Source organism: Piliocolobus tephrosceles, chromosome 13 (genome assembly GCF_002776525.5).
Source record: "Piliocolobus tephrosceles isolate RC106 chromosome 13, ASM277652v3, whole genome shotgun sequence".
Taxonomy (NCBI): domain Eukaryota; kingdom Metazoa; phylum Chordata; class Mammalia; order Primates; family Cercopithecidae; genus Piliocolobus; species Piliocolobus tephrosceles.
The window spans coordinates 55,058,868-55,072,603 of NC_045446.1; the positions used below are offsets into that span (position 1 = coordinate 55,058,868).

At 40.5% G+C, this 13,736-nt stretch overlaps 1 protein-coding gene across 1 annotated transcript in view; it reads right to left on the reverse strand.

Annotated features, from left to right (window-relative positions):
- The window catches only part of SWAP70 (switching B cell complex subunit SWAP70), an 85,340-nt gene that overhangs the window by 25,212 nt on the left and 46,392 nt on the right, over nucleotides 1–13,736 (reverse strand). The window contains exons 3-4 of the mRNA XM_023189822.2: nucleotides 13,256–13,429; nucleotides 1,398–1,625 (exon numbers count right to left, since the gene is read on the reverse strand). Coding sequence (XP_023045590.1) covers nucleotides 1,398–1,625; nucleotides 13,256–13,429 — 402 coding nt within the window. The remainder of the gene's footprint in view (nucleotides 1–1,397; nucleotides 1,626–13,255; nucleotides 13,430–13,736) is intronic.

The window sequence follows — 13,736 nt, forward strand, 5'->3', positions numbered from 1 at the left end:
TTAGGAAAAAAAAAGAACAAAGACAACACTATTACCTATGGAAGAAAGAAAGGATCAAAGTAAGGGAATCCCAAATCAGTTATTATTCAATATAATAATGTAAGAAGTTTCAAAGAGCCACCAAAAAAATATAAATTGTATTTAACAAGCATCAAGCTTCATCTGCTATGCTGGGTGCTAAGAAAAAGATGACAGTCTAAGTAAGAAAAAAGCAACTTTGTTACATACAGGTATTTTTTTCCTCACAAACAGAGGCATTTTTCTGATTTTATAAAAATAATATGAAATCATATAGAAAGTCCAATAATACAGAAAGGAATAAAGAAGAAAAAAATTCACCAAAATCCCACCATCTAGAGGTGATCACTGTAAACATTTTGGCAAGCATCTTCCTGACAGCTCTACACACACACATTAACATTACCTGAAGGGGATTACAAGGTATCTCCTGTTCAGCAGTGTGGTTTTTTTTCCACTCAGCATTATGCCATGGAGATCTTTCTGGATCAATGGTTATGAATGCACACATGACAGGAAGATACTCTAAAAATATTTTGGAAATGGGCTGGGTGCGATGGCTCACACCTGTAATGCCAGCACTTTGGGAGGCCAAGGCTGGTGGATCACAAGGTCAAAAGATCAACACCATCCTGACCAACATGGTGAAATCCCATCTCTACCAAAAATACAAAAATTAGTTGGGCATGGTGGCGCACACCTATAGTCCCAGCTACTCAGAAGGCTGAGGCAAGAGAATTGTTTGAACTTAGGAGGCGGAGGTTGCAGTGAGCCAAGATCATGCCACTGCACTCCAGCCTGGTGACAGAGCGAAATTCCGTCTCCAAAAAAAAAAAAAGTTAATATATAATAATATATGTATTCTTAACTGTAGTTAAAATTCTTAACTGTACTTTAAAATTGCACCAATAATTGTTTTAAATGAAAAGCCTAATACAAGACTGGAAAAATAAGAAATTTTATTCCTATTCAAAATCAGGCCAGGCCCAGTGGCTCACACCTGTAATCCCAGCACTTTGGGAGGCCGAGGTGGATGGATTACTTGAGGTCAGGCATTTGAGACCAGCCTGGCCAACATGGTAAAACCCCATCTCTACTAAATATACAAAAATTAGCTGGGCATGGGGGTGCATGCCTTCAAGGCACAAGAATCCCTTGAACCCAGGAGATGGAGGTTGCAGTGAGCCAAGATCATGTCACTGCACTCCAGAATGGGCGACAGAGCAAGACTGCCTCAAAAAAAAAAAGAAAAGAAAAGAAAAGAAAACGAAATCAGTGTAGGAAAATAAGTGACTTATACTCATCTTTGTGATAAAAATATTAATTTTAAAATGTCAAATTCTAAAGATGAGAAAAAAATACAGTAACAGAATTCTTACCTGTTTTAACACATCTAATATAAGTTCATTAAAGACTTCATTAATTGCCATAGACACAGTCTGCCGATCCATGCCTTTGCTAAACTGTCCATTTCCAATAAGCTCAATAAGTTCCCACGCAGAAAGGCCATTTTTACTGTCATCAAAGTTGATTTTATAATGTTCAAATTGTTCTTGCTGCCAGCCTCCTCCCATAGCTTCTGTAAGCTTCTTAAGCAGGTATTCAATCTATATAAAGAATGTGGAAGGAACAATTACTTCCTAGTTAAAAAAAACTTTTTAACATAGTTATGATATGTTCAACTTAGGAAATACTCTTTACCATTCCAGAAATGCCTATCTTTAAAGAGTCTCCTAAAATACAGGGATAGGAGTATAAATAAAATGCCACTGGTCTGTATTAGTGCAGAATAAGTAAAGGAATCAAAAACTGATAACCCTCTAATAGTGAAGTATATTTGTATGCAGAGCTAAAACAAACTGAACATATATGAGAATATACAAACGAATTAATGTGATCCAATTACTCTGTTAAATATTTCAATATATCAGAACATTAGTCTTACTGAACATATAAGTGCTAAATTAAACATCTCAAAGTAATACGTACAAGTTATTGATCAATTTACAAACTTTCCATATAAGCCAATTATTCAAAATTCATGCTGCTTCCTCCCACTGGAACACTACAATGTTTTAAATAATGGTGGAATACCTAGCCTGAGCAGGAAAAGCTTACTAAATCCTAAAACATCATACTTTGTGTAGAAAATACTGCTATTGAAATAACAGCAGTTAGGCCAGGAGCAGTGGCTCATGCCTATAATCCCAACTCTTTGGGAAGCCAAGGCAGGAGGGTCACTTGAAGCATGGAGTTCAAGACCAGCCTGGCCAACATGGTGAAACCCCATCTCTACTAAAAATACAAAAAAGTTAGCCAGGCATGTGGCACACACCTGTAATCCCAGCTACTCAGGTGGCTGACGCATGAGAAACACTTGAACCTAAGGCAGAGGTTGCAGTGAGTGGAGATCATGCCACTGCACTCCAGCCTGGGCAACTGAGCAAGACCCTTGTTTCAAAAAAAAAAAATAGTAAAGAAAGAAATAACAGCAGTTAAACAAAACAATAAGGCAGTAAAACTGAATGAGAATTGATACCTCTTTATCTTCTGGAAAGCCCACATATCCTACAGTGCTCTCAAACTCAACATACGTACAAAAATGAATGAATCCTCTCTACCTTCCAAATGGCTTCCCCCCTCTATTATTGATTTCCATTAGGAAATAACACCATTCACACATCCATGTCGGGATTCTTGCTCCCCACCCTCCACATCAAACCAATGACAAAATCCTGCTGTTTTATTTCCCTAAATGAGCTCCCTAATAAGTTTGAAAACTGTGGGTTACGGCCCACTATGAAGTCAACTTAGTGGGTAGCAACAGCATTTTCTTTTTTAATGGAATGAAAAACATGTGAGTTCATCCACAATAAAGAAACAGTGTTTTGTGGTAAGTTTTGCTTTGAGTGTGTATGCATGCTGGGTCATGATATAAAATGTTTATCTTCCTATGGGTTGCAGTGACAATAAAATTTAAAACTTTGTCCCAGGCAGCTCTGAACTCTGTCACTCCTACTCAATCTGCTTTTGGTCAGGCCTCCTGGTTGGTATCCTTACCTGTAGGTCGCCCCCTTTTATATATATTCTGCCAGAGGGATTTTTCTAAAACAAAAGCCAGAGCCTGACACTTCCCTCTTTAGGCCCTGCCCTGGCTCCCGATCACCTCAAAGACAGAGGCCAAGCTCCTCTGCATCCCTTGGTGATCATCCCCCAGCCTACTTTCTCAAACATGTCCCACTTCAGACTTTACACTCCACCAATACCGCCAATACCACAGATAAGGGGGCGCAAACTTTTACTGTAAAGGGTTGACCAGTAAATATTTAAGCTTTGTGCCTCCCTATCACGTGTTCTTCCTTGATTTTGTTTTTTTACAACCCTTTAGAAATATAAAAACTATTCTTAGCACACGTGCCATGCAGATACAGGCTGTGGGCTGGATTTAGCCAGCAAGCTATAGTTTGCCACCACTTGCCATAGATTATAAGTAGTTTACCCTCTTACCATACTTTCCTTATGCTTTATGTCATTCCCCACCCTGTCTTCTCTGTCTAGAATACTTTTCCCACCTCTCGACCCAGCTAATTGGTATTTATTCAAGTTCTACATCCTCTAGAATATTCCTACTCAAAATGAAGTATGCGGGCCAGTGACATCAGCACCACCTGGAAGCTTGTTAGAAATGAAGACTGTCAGACCAACCAAAGGACCAAAAATGAGAATCCATATTTTAACAAACACCCCTAGTACTTCCATATGCACACTGAAGTTTTGAGAAGCACTGCTGCTTTAGCAAACCTGCTCTGACCAACCCTAACCCAGGTCACGTGTTCCTTTTCTAGGTCACTGCACTTAGCGTATTTACACTCATTTGTTTTTCTACCATTTTCTGCATTCCTTGTAGGAGGAACCATGTCCCACTCATCTTTAATCCCCAAAACTCAGCGTGGTACCTCAGAGCTCAACTAGTGTTTGCTAAACTGAAATTAACTAAGCTAAGCCTCAATTTTCTCTTCTCTGAAATGGGCATAATAATACTTACAGAAATGCTGTGGGGTGAAATGAGACAAATATGGAGCAATTTGTACAATGCCCATCACCTAGCAGGTACTCCACTAATGTTGCTTCCCTTCTACACTGAGTGAAATACTATCCAACCGTTCAAAATTACATTTAAAGAAAGCATTTATGAAACAAAAGAAAGTGAAGAATGCAAAACTAAATACCTATGATTTCTACTGCACAAAGATTATGTAATTATTTTGACAAATATTTGTCAAAATATTTTAATATATAATATATTAATATATTAAAAATTATATTATAATATAATAAAACATAATAATAAACCAGAAATAGGTTTAATTTGTTACTATAGGATCATGAGTTACTTTTTTTCCTTTTTCTTCTTTGCATTTCCAATAATTTGGTTATAATGTTTTTTGTAAAATAACATATTTTAACAGAAAAATAGACATGCATGTTTGCAAGGGCATATACATTCACAAAATATCCCAAGTTCAAAAAATACCAAGAGAAGCCAGGTGTGATGGCTCACGCCTGTAATCTCTTTGGGAAGCGGAGACAGGACGATCACTTGAGGCCAGGAATTCAAGATCAGCCTAGGCAATATGGCAAGATCTCATCTCTAGAGAAAAATTAAAAGGTTAGCCAGGTGTGGTGGTACACGCCTGTAGTCCCAGCTATTCAGGAGGCTAAAAAGGGAAGATCACTTGAGCCAAGGAATTTGAGGTTACAGTGAGCTATGATCACAACACTGCACTTGAGCTTGGGCAACAGGGCAAGGCCCTATCTCATTAAAAAAGTACATATATACACATATATATATGTCTACTGATTTAATGTGGTGAGATGCTGTAGGCTCTTTTAGGACAAAGATTTATCTTACACCCTAAAAACAGCACATGGTAAATGTTCACCAAAATTTACTTGTTGGAGAAAAACACACTTAGATCTTTCCTTTCTCTTGTTGGAGATATGTCATCTACTGTTAAACTTATCAGATATTATCAGGTTTTCCTTGGCTCTTTAAAGAGAAGTAACAGGGATAGGCAGAGGAAGAGAAAAAAAGAAAATGTTAAGAAAAAGAGGGAAAAGGGAAGAGGGAAGGAGAAAAGGGGACAGAAAAGAGAAAGGTATAAAAAGATTCAGAGATTGAAGGCCAAGCGTGGTGGTTCATGCCTGTCATCCCAGCACTTTGGGAGGCTGAGGTGGGCGGATCACCTGAGGCCAGGAGGCCAACATGGCAAAACCCCATCTCTACTAAAAATACAAAAATTAGCTGGGTGTGGTGGCGCACACCTGTAACCCCAGCTCCTAAGGAGGCTGAGGTAGGAGAACCGCTTGAACCTGGGAGGCAGAGATTGCAGTGAGCCAAGGTTGTGCCACTGCACTCCGGCCTGGGAGACAGAGCTAGACTCCATCTTTTAAAAATAAATAAATAAATAAGAAGAGATTGAAGAGATAAAAGCAAGAAAAAGAGAGTTAAAAAGGACATTAAGGTAAACAATTGCTCAAGGTAAAATAATCAGTAGCATTAACAGGTACAGAAATTCAATCTCCCTAAGGCAGCAAAAAGAAGGGCCCAGGCTGGCAGATTACAACTTGGGGTAAAAGGAGTACAGGCACAAGTCGAAGTTTCAGTAGCAAGGCAAAGGAAGCACATGTGTATAGCCACATGTGTGTGCAAGATGACTACATGTTGGTGAGACAAGATGGTGGAGCTGACTGACCATGTCCTGGCAGAAGTCAAGGATCAGTCTTAGCTCTTCCTCACCTACCTCTTACCGAACCCAAGCCATTCACACTCCAAGCTTCAGTTTCCTCTTCAAAATCAGATGACTTTTTATGTTTGTAATTCAGAAAGCACCTATTAGCAGCAAACTCAGCTCAGAAGCAGCTTGCCAGGAGAACCTTTCTGAAGGTGCCCTCCCAAGCCGTATGAAGTTGTCATTAGCACCCAGCTTCGATCTGCTCAGCATTCCCAGTGTCTGTGCCAGACAACTAATCTAGATTCGTTTCCTGCTGACTTTCAACACAATCATATACTTACCATAACCAAATAACTTAAGGGCCTTTTGATTCATTATATTGGGCCAAGGAGAGACAAAAATTACCATTCTCCACTATTCAATTATACTAAATAATAAATCACGTGTTGCCGTTTTAGTCTCTAGTGGCCTGATCAATTCTAAGAGCTCATTCAGTTTCAGGAAGCAGCTGACTTCCTCCTTTCAAGCAAGTATCACCAAAAATAACAAAGAATAAACTTTCAAGATACATGTGATTTTTGAGGCCTTCAGTTCCAAAATTTATTTTATTAAAAATTCTTTATCATCATTAATAAGGGGCATTTTATTGGCTTAATAGGTTTTATTTTATTTAGGGTCTCTTAAAACTATTTCAGGTTCAATTTTTAACTGCATCAAGGCAATTCTTCCAAATAAGTACACAAGAGACACATCCTGTTTTGTTCCTGGTTCTGTGAGAAACGAATACTAAATAAAAACTATACTTTGCAGGCACATATTTCCAGGAATATAGTCTTACAAAAATTATGGAACCAACTCAAATGGGGACACACTATTTCTTACATCTGTGTGATAGAATCATCTTAGCTTCACTATGTAAGTCACTTAAACATTTATTTAACAGACTTGACACTACTTTCTGGGTAACAGGAAACTGAATCAAAAGCAAACATTAACTCTTTTTTTTTTTTTTTTTTTTTTGAGATAGAGTCTCGCTCTGTTGCCCAGTGGCACGATCTCGGCTCACTGCAACCTCCACCTCCTGGGTTCAAGCAATTCTCCTGCCTCAACCTCCAAAATAGCTGGGATTACAGGCATGAGCCACCACACCTGGCTAACTGCCACGGTTCTATCTTTTTTTTTTTTTTTTTTTTTTGAGACAGGGTCTCATTCTGGAGGCAGTGGTGTGATCTTGGCTCACTGCAGCCTTGACCTCCCAGGCGAAAGCGATCCTCCCACTACAGCACCCCTGCCTGGCTAATTTTTTATATTTTTTGCAGAGACGGGGTTTCACCATGTTGCCCAGGTTGGTCTCGAATTCCTGAGCCCAAGTGATCAGCCTGCCTCGGCCTCCCAAAGTTCTGGGATTATAGGTGTGCGCCACTGCACCCAGCTGACAATTGTATTTTTTTTTTTTTTTTTTTTTTTGGATTCAGTGTCTCACTCTGTCCCCCCAGGCTGGAGTGCAGGAGTGCAATGGCATGATCACAGCTCACTACAATGTCCGCTTCTTGGGTGATCCTCCCACCTCAGCCTCCCAAGTAGCTGAGACTTAAGGCATGTGCCACTGTGCCGAGATAATTTTTGTATTTTTTGTAGAGATGAGGTTTCACCATGTTGCCCAGGCTGGTCTCAAACTTCCGAGCTCAAGCAATCCTCTCGCCTCAGCCTCCCAAAGATTGCAGGCATGAGCCACTGAGCCAGGGTGGTTATTTCCTACATTGTATTAATTAAGGCTTAAAAGAAAAATCTTTCTTAAAAAACACTCTAGACTTAAACCAAATGCAAATGATCATTACGGTAAGTGGATTATTGGAAACAAATATTACTTTAAATTTATAAGCCTAAAACTATTGATAACAAGTTAAACCCAGCTATATGTTCATGAAAAATTATACTACAGAATTTATTTATTTATTTATTTATTTTGAGACAGAGTCTCGCTCTGCCGCCCAGGCTGGAGTGCAGTGGCCGGATCTCAGCTCACTGCAAGCTCTGACTCCCGGATTCACGCCATTCTCCTGCCTCAGCCTCCCGAGTAGCTGGGACTACAGGCACCCGCCATATCGCCCGGCTAGTTTTTTGTATTTTTAGCAGAGACGGGGTTTCGCCATTAGCCAGGATGGTCTCGATCTCCTGACCTCGTGATCCACCCGTCTCGGCCTCCCAAAGTGCTAGGATTACAGGCTTGAGCCACCGCACCCGGCCAGAATTTATTTTTAAATATATCTGTTTTCACATTAAATTTTATTAAAATCTGTAAGTCTACAATCAGTCGAAATATAGTTTTTGAAGTGTTATTTTTCAGAAAGGAGGCAAAAGCTAACAGAGAATGTATTTTTCATAATATAGCATGACCTTGAGTTTGCAGTGCTTGGTCAAAGGCCAGGTGATAGGCTAATAGCTCCATAAATACAAATCCATGTGTTTAACCTCAGGAGGGTAGTTCAGTAGCTAGACAAAGCAATCTCACATAAATCTACTCCAACGATCCCTTCTTTCCCCACACAAGCACTCCTGGCCCCAGAGGAAAATCTGTAAAACTAACTCAAATTCTACTTCTAACAAGAAGAAATGCTGAGAGAGTAAAAGCTGTCAAAGCACAGAGTGAGTCCAAACAGTAACATGACAAGGTATGCTGCCTGGCTATTCTAACAAATCAAAGAAAGGCTGTTCACTTCTCAAATGAAATTAACTTGATTTGAAAGAGAATCAAGACATTTCTGTTAGCCTGCAAAGGCAAAGATAAACATGCCAGGAGCCTTGGCTGGGCTCTGGCCTACAGAAACGCACATCAAGGCCCATGTGGGTCCCAATTCTTCGGGACACCTGCAGCACAAATCTTTCAAGTTTCTTAGGCAGAGTAGTCAGAAAACTGATGCTGACTGGCTCCCTTCACAGCCTGTGGCTCAATGGTGATTTAAAGCCATTGACATGTCATCCACATTAAGCAAGTGCCACCTAAGGCAATAAAAATACTCATTAATTTCTAATTCTGAAATCAGGACAAGGTCACTTTCAAGTCCACCAAATATTTTAGTGATGGAAAAAAAACAAAACATCAAGGGTAAAAGACCCACCCCACATTCAGTTTTTCGAAGAAAACACAATTAATTGTGGAACACAGTATAACTACAAAATGTTTTAAAATACTATAAATATTTTTCTTTTTGAGACAAGGTCTGGCTCTATCTCCCAGGCTACAGTGCCATGGCATGATGTCTGCTCACTGCAAGCTCCACCTCCCAGGCTCAAACCACCCTTTCAGACACAAGCCATCCTCCCACCTAAGCCTCCCAAGTAGCTGGGACAACAGGTGCACACCACCATGCCCAGCTAATTTTTGTATTTTTTGTAGACACGGGGTTTTACCATGTTGCCCAGGCTAGTCTTGAACTCATGAGCTCAAGCAATCTGCTTGCCTCAGCCTCACAAAGTGCTGGGATTATAGGCTTCAGCCAGTGTACCTAGTCTAAAATACTGTAAATTTTGTTTGCACAGTTCTTTCAAGCAGCAGTTAGGTTTTAAAATCACCACTGGTATATCTTTTCTACAGACATTCCCTCTATATACCTCTGTATTAAGCTAGACAATTTCCTCGGACAAAAATTTCATAGCATGTTTTATTTTTCATTTCCTTTTTAACATACATACATGATTACATCATTATTGTTATCAAGCACTAAGAAACTGTTCCCACCACTACAGTGAAACCAATGAGCACCTAATTGTTAAATCCAAGGGCAACTTCTCACTTACCATTGTCTAATTTTTGCATAGCATCTAATGCCAGTAACTACTTTTGTGCTACTTAAAACTTTGTGTTTCTTAGACATCTATGACTCACCACTATCCCAGTTCTCCTGCCTCACAGCCTGTTCAATTCAACTTCCTTTACCAAACTACTTCCTCTTCCTGCTACAGAAATGGTCCCAAGGTTCCGTCCTTGGCACTCATGTCTCCAACTACAGTCTTCCTCCCTGATCTAACCTACTCCTGTGGTTTTCCCATCTCTGTCTCCAGCCGTGGCCTCTCACAAGCTCTAGATAAACACTTCTAGTGCACAGCTCCACAAGGGTTTTCCACCTAAAATCCCAAATGTACCAAACCCACCATCATGCAATATGTCCCAAATTTGTTCATCATCCTATCATTCATTCACACACACCCCTTTTAGTGAGCAGCTACCATAGGTCCAGGCAACTTTATTGAATGTTTCACATACATCAATTTTTTCAATCCTCACAGAGTCCAATGAAGAAAGTAGTTATCACCATTTTACAGATGGGGAACTCCAAACAGAGAGAGCGTGAGTAATTTGTCACATAGCTAATAAGTGGTAGAGTTGGGTTTCAAACCAGTCAGTCTGATTTCAGAGACCATGCTTTAAACAAATACACTACATTACTCCCCAGTTGCCCAAGGCCTGAAACTTGTCTCTACTTCCCCACAGCCAGGCACTATATGCTTGGTCCTGTGACCTCTAGGTTCTTCCCATCTGGCCTTCTTTTCCATTCTCACTGCTTTTTTTTTTTTTTTTTTTTTAAGACAGAGTCTCCCTCTGTCGCCCATGCTGCAGTGCAGTGGGCGGATCTCAGCTCACTGCAAGCTCCGCCTCCCGGGTTTACGCCATTCTCCTGCCTCAGCCTCCCGAGTAGCTGGGACTACAGGCACCCGCCACCTCGCCCAGCTAGTTTTTTTGTGTGTATTTTTTTAGTATAGACAGGGTTTCACCAGCTTAGCCAGGATAGTCTCCATCTCCTGACCTCGTGATCCGCCCGTCTCGGCCTCCCAAAGTGCTGGGATTACAGGCTTGAGCCACCACGCCTGGCCTCTCACTGTATTTTAGTCCTCAATGCCACTTAGCTTCTCTCAACTTCTCACCTCCCATGTCTCCATATTTCATCTATTCACCTATCACTCTCTTCCTCAAAAATCATCAGCAGCTCATCTTTTCACACTGCCTACAGGATAAAGTCAAAACTATCCAGCTTCGTCTACCACCTGTCTTCTTCACAGTCATCATGTTCCAGTGAGAAAGGACATGTATCATTCTTTTTTGACTGCCTAGCATTTAACCCTTTTCTTATGTCTGGGGAAATCCCTACCTGCCAATGTAGAAGCTGAAAATGCAAATGTATCCTTTCCAAGACTCCTTTGCAGCTAGTACAAGGTGCCTGACCTAGGCCATGCCAATTAGATACATCATACCCTGATGATAATTGGGAAGTGGGAACTATGGAGAACACTCCCTGGTAGGAAGAACAGTTGCAAGAAGATTTGAGTTCTGGGGCAGTGATATGGTTTGGCTGTGTCCCTACCCAGACCTCACCTTGAATTCCCAGGTGTTGTGAGAGGGACCCAGTGGGAGGTAATTGAATCATGGGGCAAGTCTTTCCTGTGCTGTTCTCGTAATAGCGAATAAGTCTCATGAGATCTGATGGTTTTATAAAGGAGAGTTTCCCTGCACAAGCTCTCTTCTCTCGTCTGCCACCATGTGGGACATGCTTTCACCTTCCGCCATGATTGTGAACCCTCCCCAGCCACACGGAACTGTGTGTTCATTAAACCTCTTTCTTATATAAATTGCCCAGTCTTGGGTATGTCTTTATCAGCAGCATGAAAATGGACTAACACAGGCAGCAATCAGTGCCCAGGACCAGATGTATTCCATGGTATAAGTGCAACACCCATCCTCTGGTTGCAGCAGCATTTTCCTTGTGGTTCCTCACTGAAGTGGTCAGTACAGTAAATAGAACAGACCAAACGGCATAGCCTCCACACCTGTTGTTTAAGCCATCATGATGATTCTGTAAGCTATCCAGCATCCCTTTTAAAAATTCCCTTTTAGGCCCTGCACAGTAGCTCATGCCTGTAATCCCAGCATTTTGGGAGGCTGAGATAAAGGGGTCACTTGAGGCCACGAGTTTGATACGAGGCTGGGCAACATGGCAAGACCCCATTACTACAAAAAAAATTTTTTTTAATTAGCTGAATGTGGCGATGTATGCCTATAGTCCCGGCTATTCAGTAGGCTGAGATAGGAGGATCCCGTGAGCCCAAGAGGTTGAGAAAGCAGTGAGTCATGATTGCACCACTGCACTCCAGCCAGGGCAACAGAGTAAGACCCCGTCTCTTAAAAAAAAAAAAAAAAAAAGCCAGATCTGGTAGCAGGCACCTGTAATCACAGCTACTTGGAGGGGTGGAGAATCATTTGAACCCAGGAGGTGGAGGTTGCAGTAAGCCAAGATTGCGCCATTGCACTCCAGCCTGGGCAATAAGAACGAAACGCTGTCTCAAAAAAAAAAAAAAAAAATTCCCCTTTTGGCTTGAATCAGCCAGTGTGGCTGTTTCTAAGTAAGCATCCTGACTGGCAACTCAGTCAAGCTGGATACCTCCCTCACTCCTTTTAGAACATGCCCTTTGCTTCCTTGACTCACAAAATACTGCCCACTGCCCACTGTTGCTTCCATCCAGAATTCTCCTCTGCCTTCACTATTGGTCAAAATCCTTCCCACCCTTTAAGGCCTTGGTACGGCCTTTCCGAAGGGCAACTTTGCCTTGTTCATCTAATACCCTGAAAGTGTGCATTTCTTAGGACTCAAAATTCCACTGCTGGAAGTTTATCCAAAGAAAATAAGCAGACTAGTATGCAAAAATGCATGTAATAAGAGTAGTCATAAGAGTTACTGAGTACATATTAAGTGCCAGGCATTAAGCTAAATCCTTTAAATGCAGAACTTCACAATCCTTAGAGTAAACATTGTAATTAGCTTTATTTCACAGATGAGAAAATGAAGACTTGCAGGTTAAATCATTTGTCCAAGTTGTGGGGACTACAGCTGATTTTAATTGTACATATTAATCTTTTCTAAATTTTCTACTATAATAACCATGTATTAACATGTGTCACTTTTTAGGACAGTAAGATAGCACAGAAGCCTTACTCCTATTATTTTTTTCCTTTGGAAGAGTAGGGAAAATAACAAAACAAGCATTCTGTTTATTTTACTTTGAAAGGTATGGAAAGTCATCACCCTGGACTTTGAAACTAGAATAGTATTTACTCACACAAAACAGCCCTGAAAACAACATTATGGATCTTATGTGTTTCCCATGTACCAACACTCAGTCAGTTACATTTTGTCAATATGCAAGTAGTATTAAAATTATGTTGTGACTTGTACAGAATACTCTTTGAACATGAGGATAGATTCACTTATCATCATAGTCATTTAGAAAGGAAGAGACCCACTTTCCCTGCAAACCTCCAGGGGTATTACATGCCCCAAATTACTACATTTGGAAGGCTTTTCTATATTCAGGCTGCTTTGCCTCTGATCCAAAAACACTAGTCAAGGATCTCCTTCCATATCTATGCTGAATTAACAGAAAAAATACCAAGCCAGGTCTATTAAATGCTAAAATGACCAAGTAAAAACTCCCCAAGCCACACCCCTTACCTCTTCTGACACAATAATTAGTGGATACTTGTCCTCAGATAAAAAGTTGAAAATAACCCATACTTTAAATGCATCTTCTTCTGTAATGAGCAGGGGATTCTTTGTGAGGTTTTTTTTGACACATAGGGTCCAACACATCCTATTGAATTCAATCTTGTCAAAGTTGTCTTGGACCTAAAAAGGAATAAGGAAAAACTCCAACAAATCAGTCCGATATAACCAGTATATAAGGCAAGTAAAATGGAAAGACAAAGCCTCCTTTGGCTCCCATTTTAATCAATCCAATTAACCAACAGCCATATCCTACATATTTGCTATAGGTATTACACTTCTAGTGGCTCAATTAGGATGTTACATTTAGCATGACACTGAACCAACATCTGTCCATATCACTCCCTTGGCACATAAAATACTGACCTCTCAAATAGTTACTGTTTCATGTGTATACACTATCTTCCTATTAATAAATAGACTACCAATC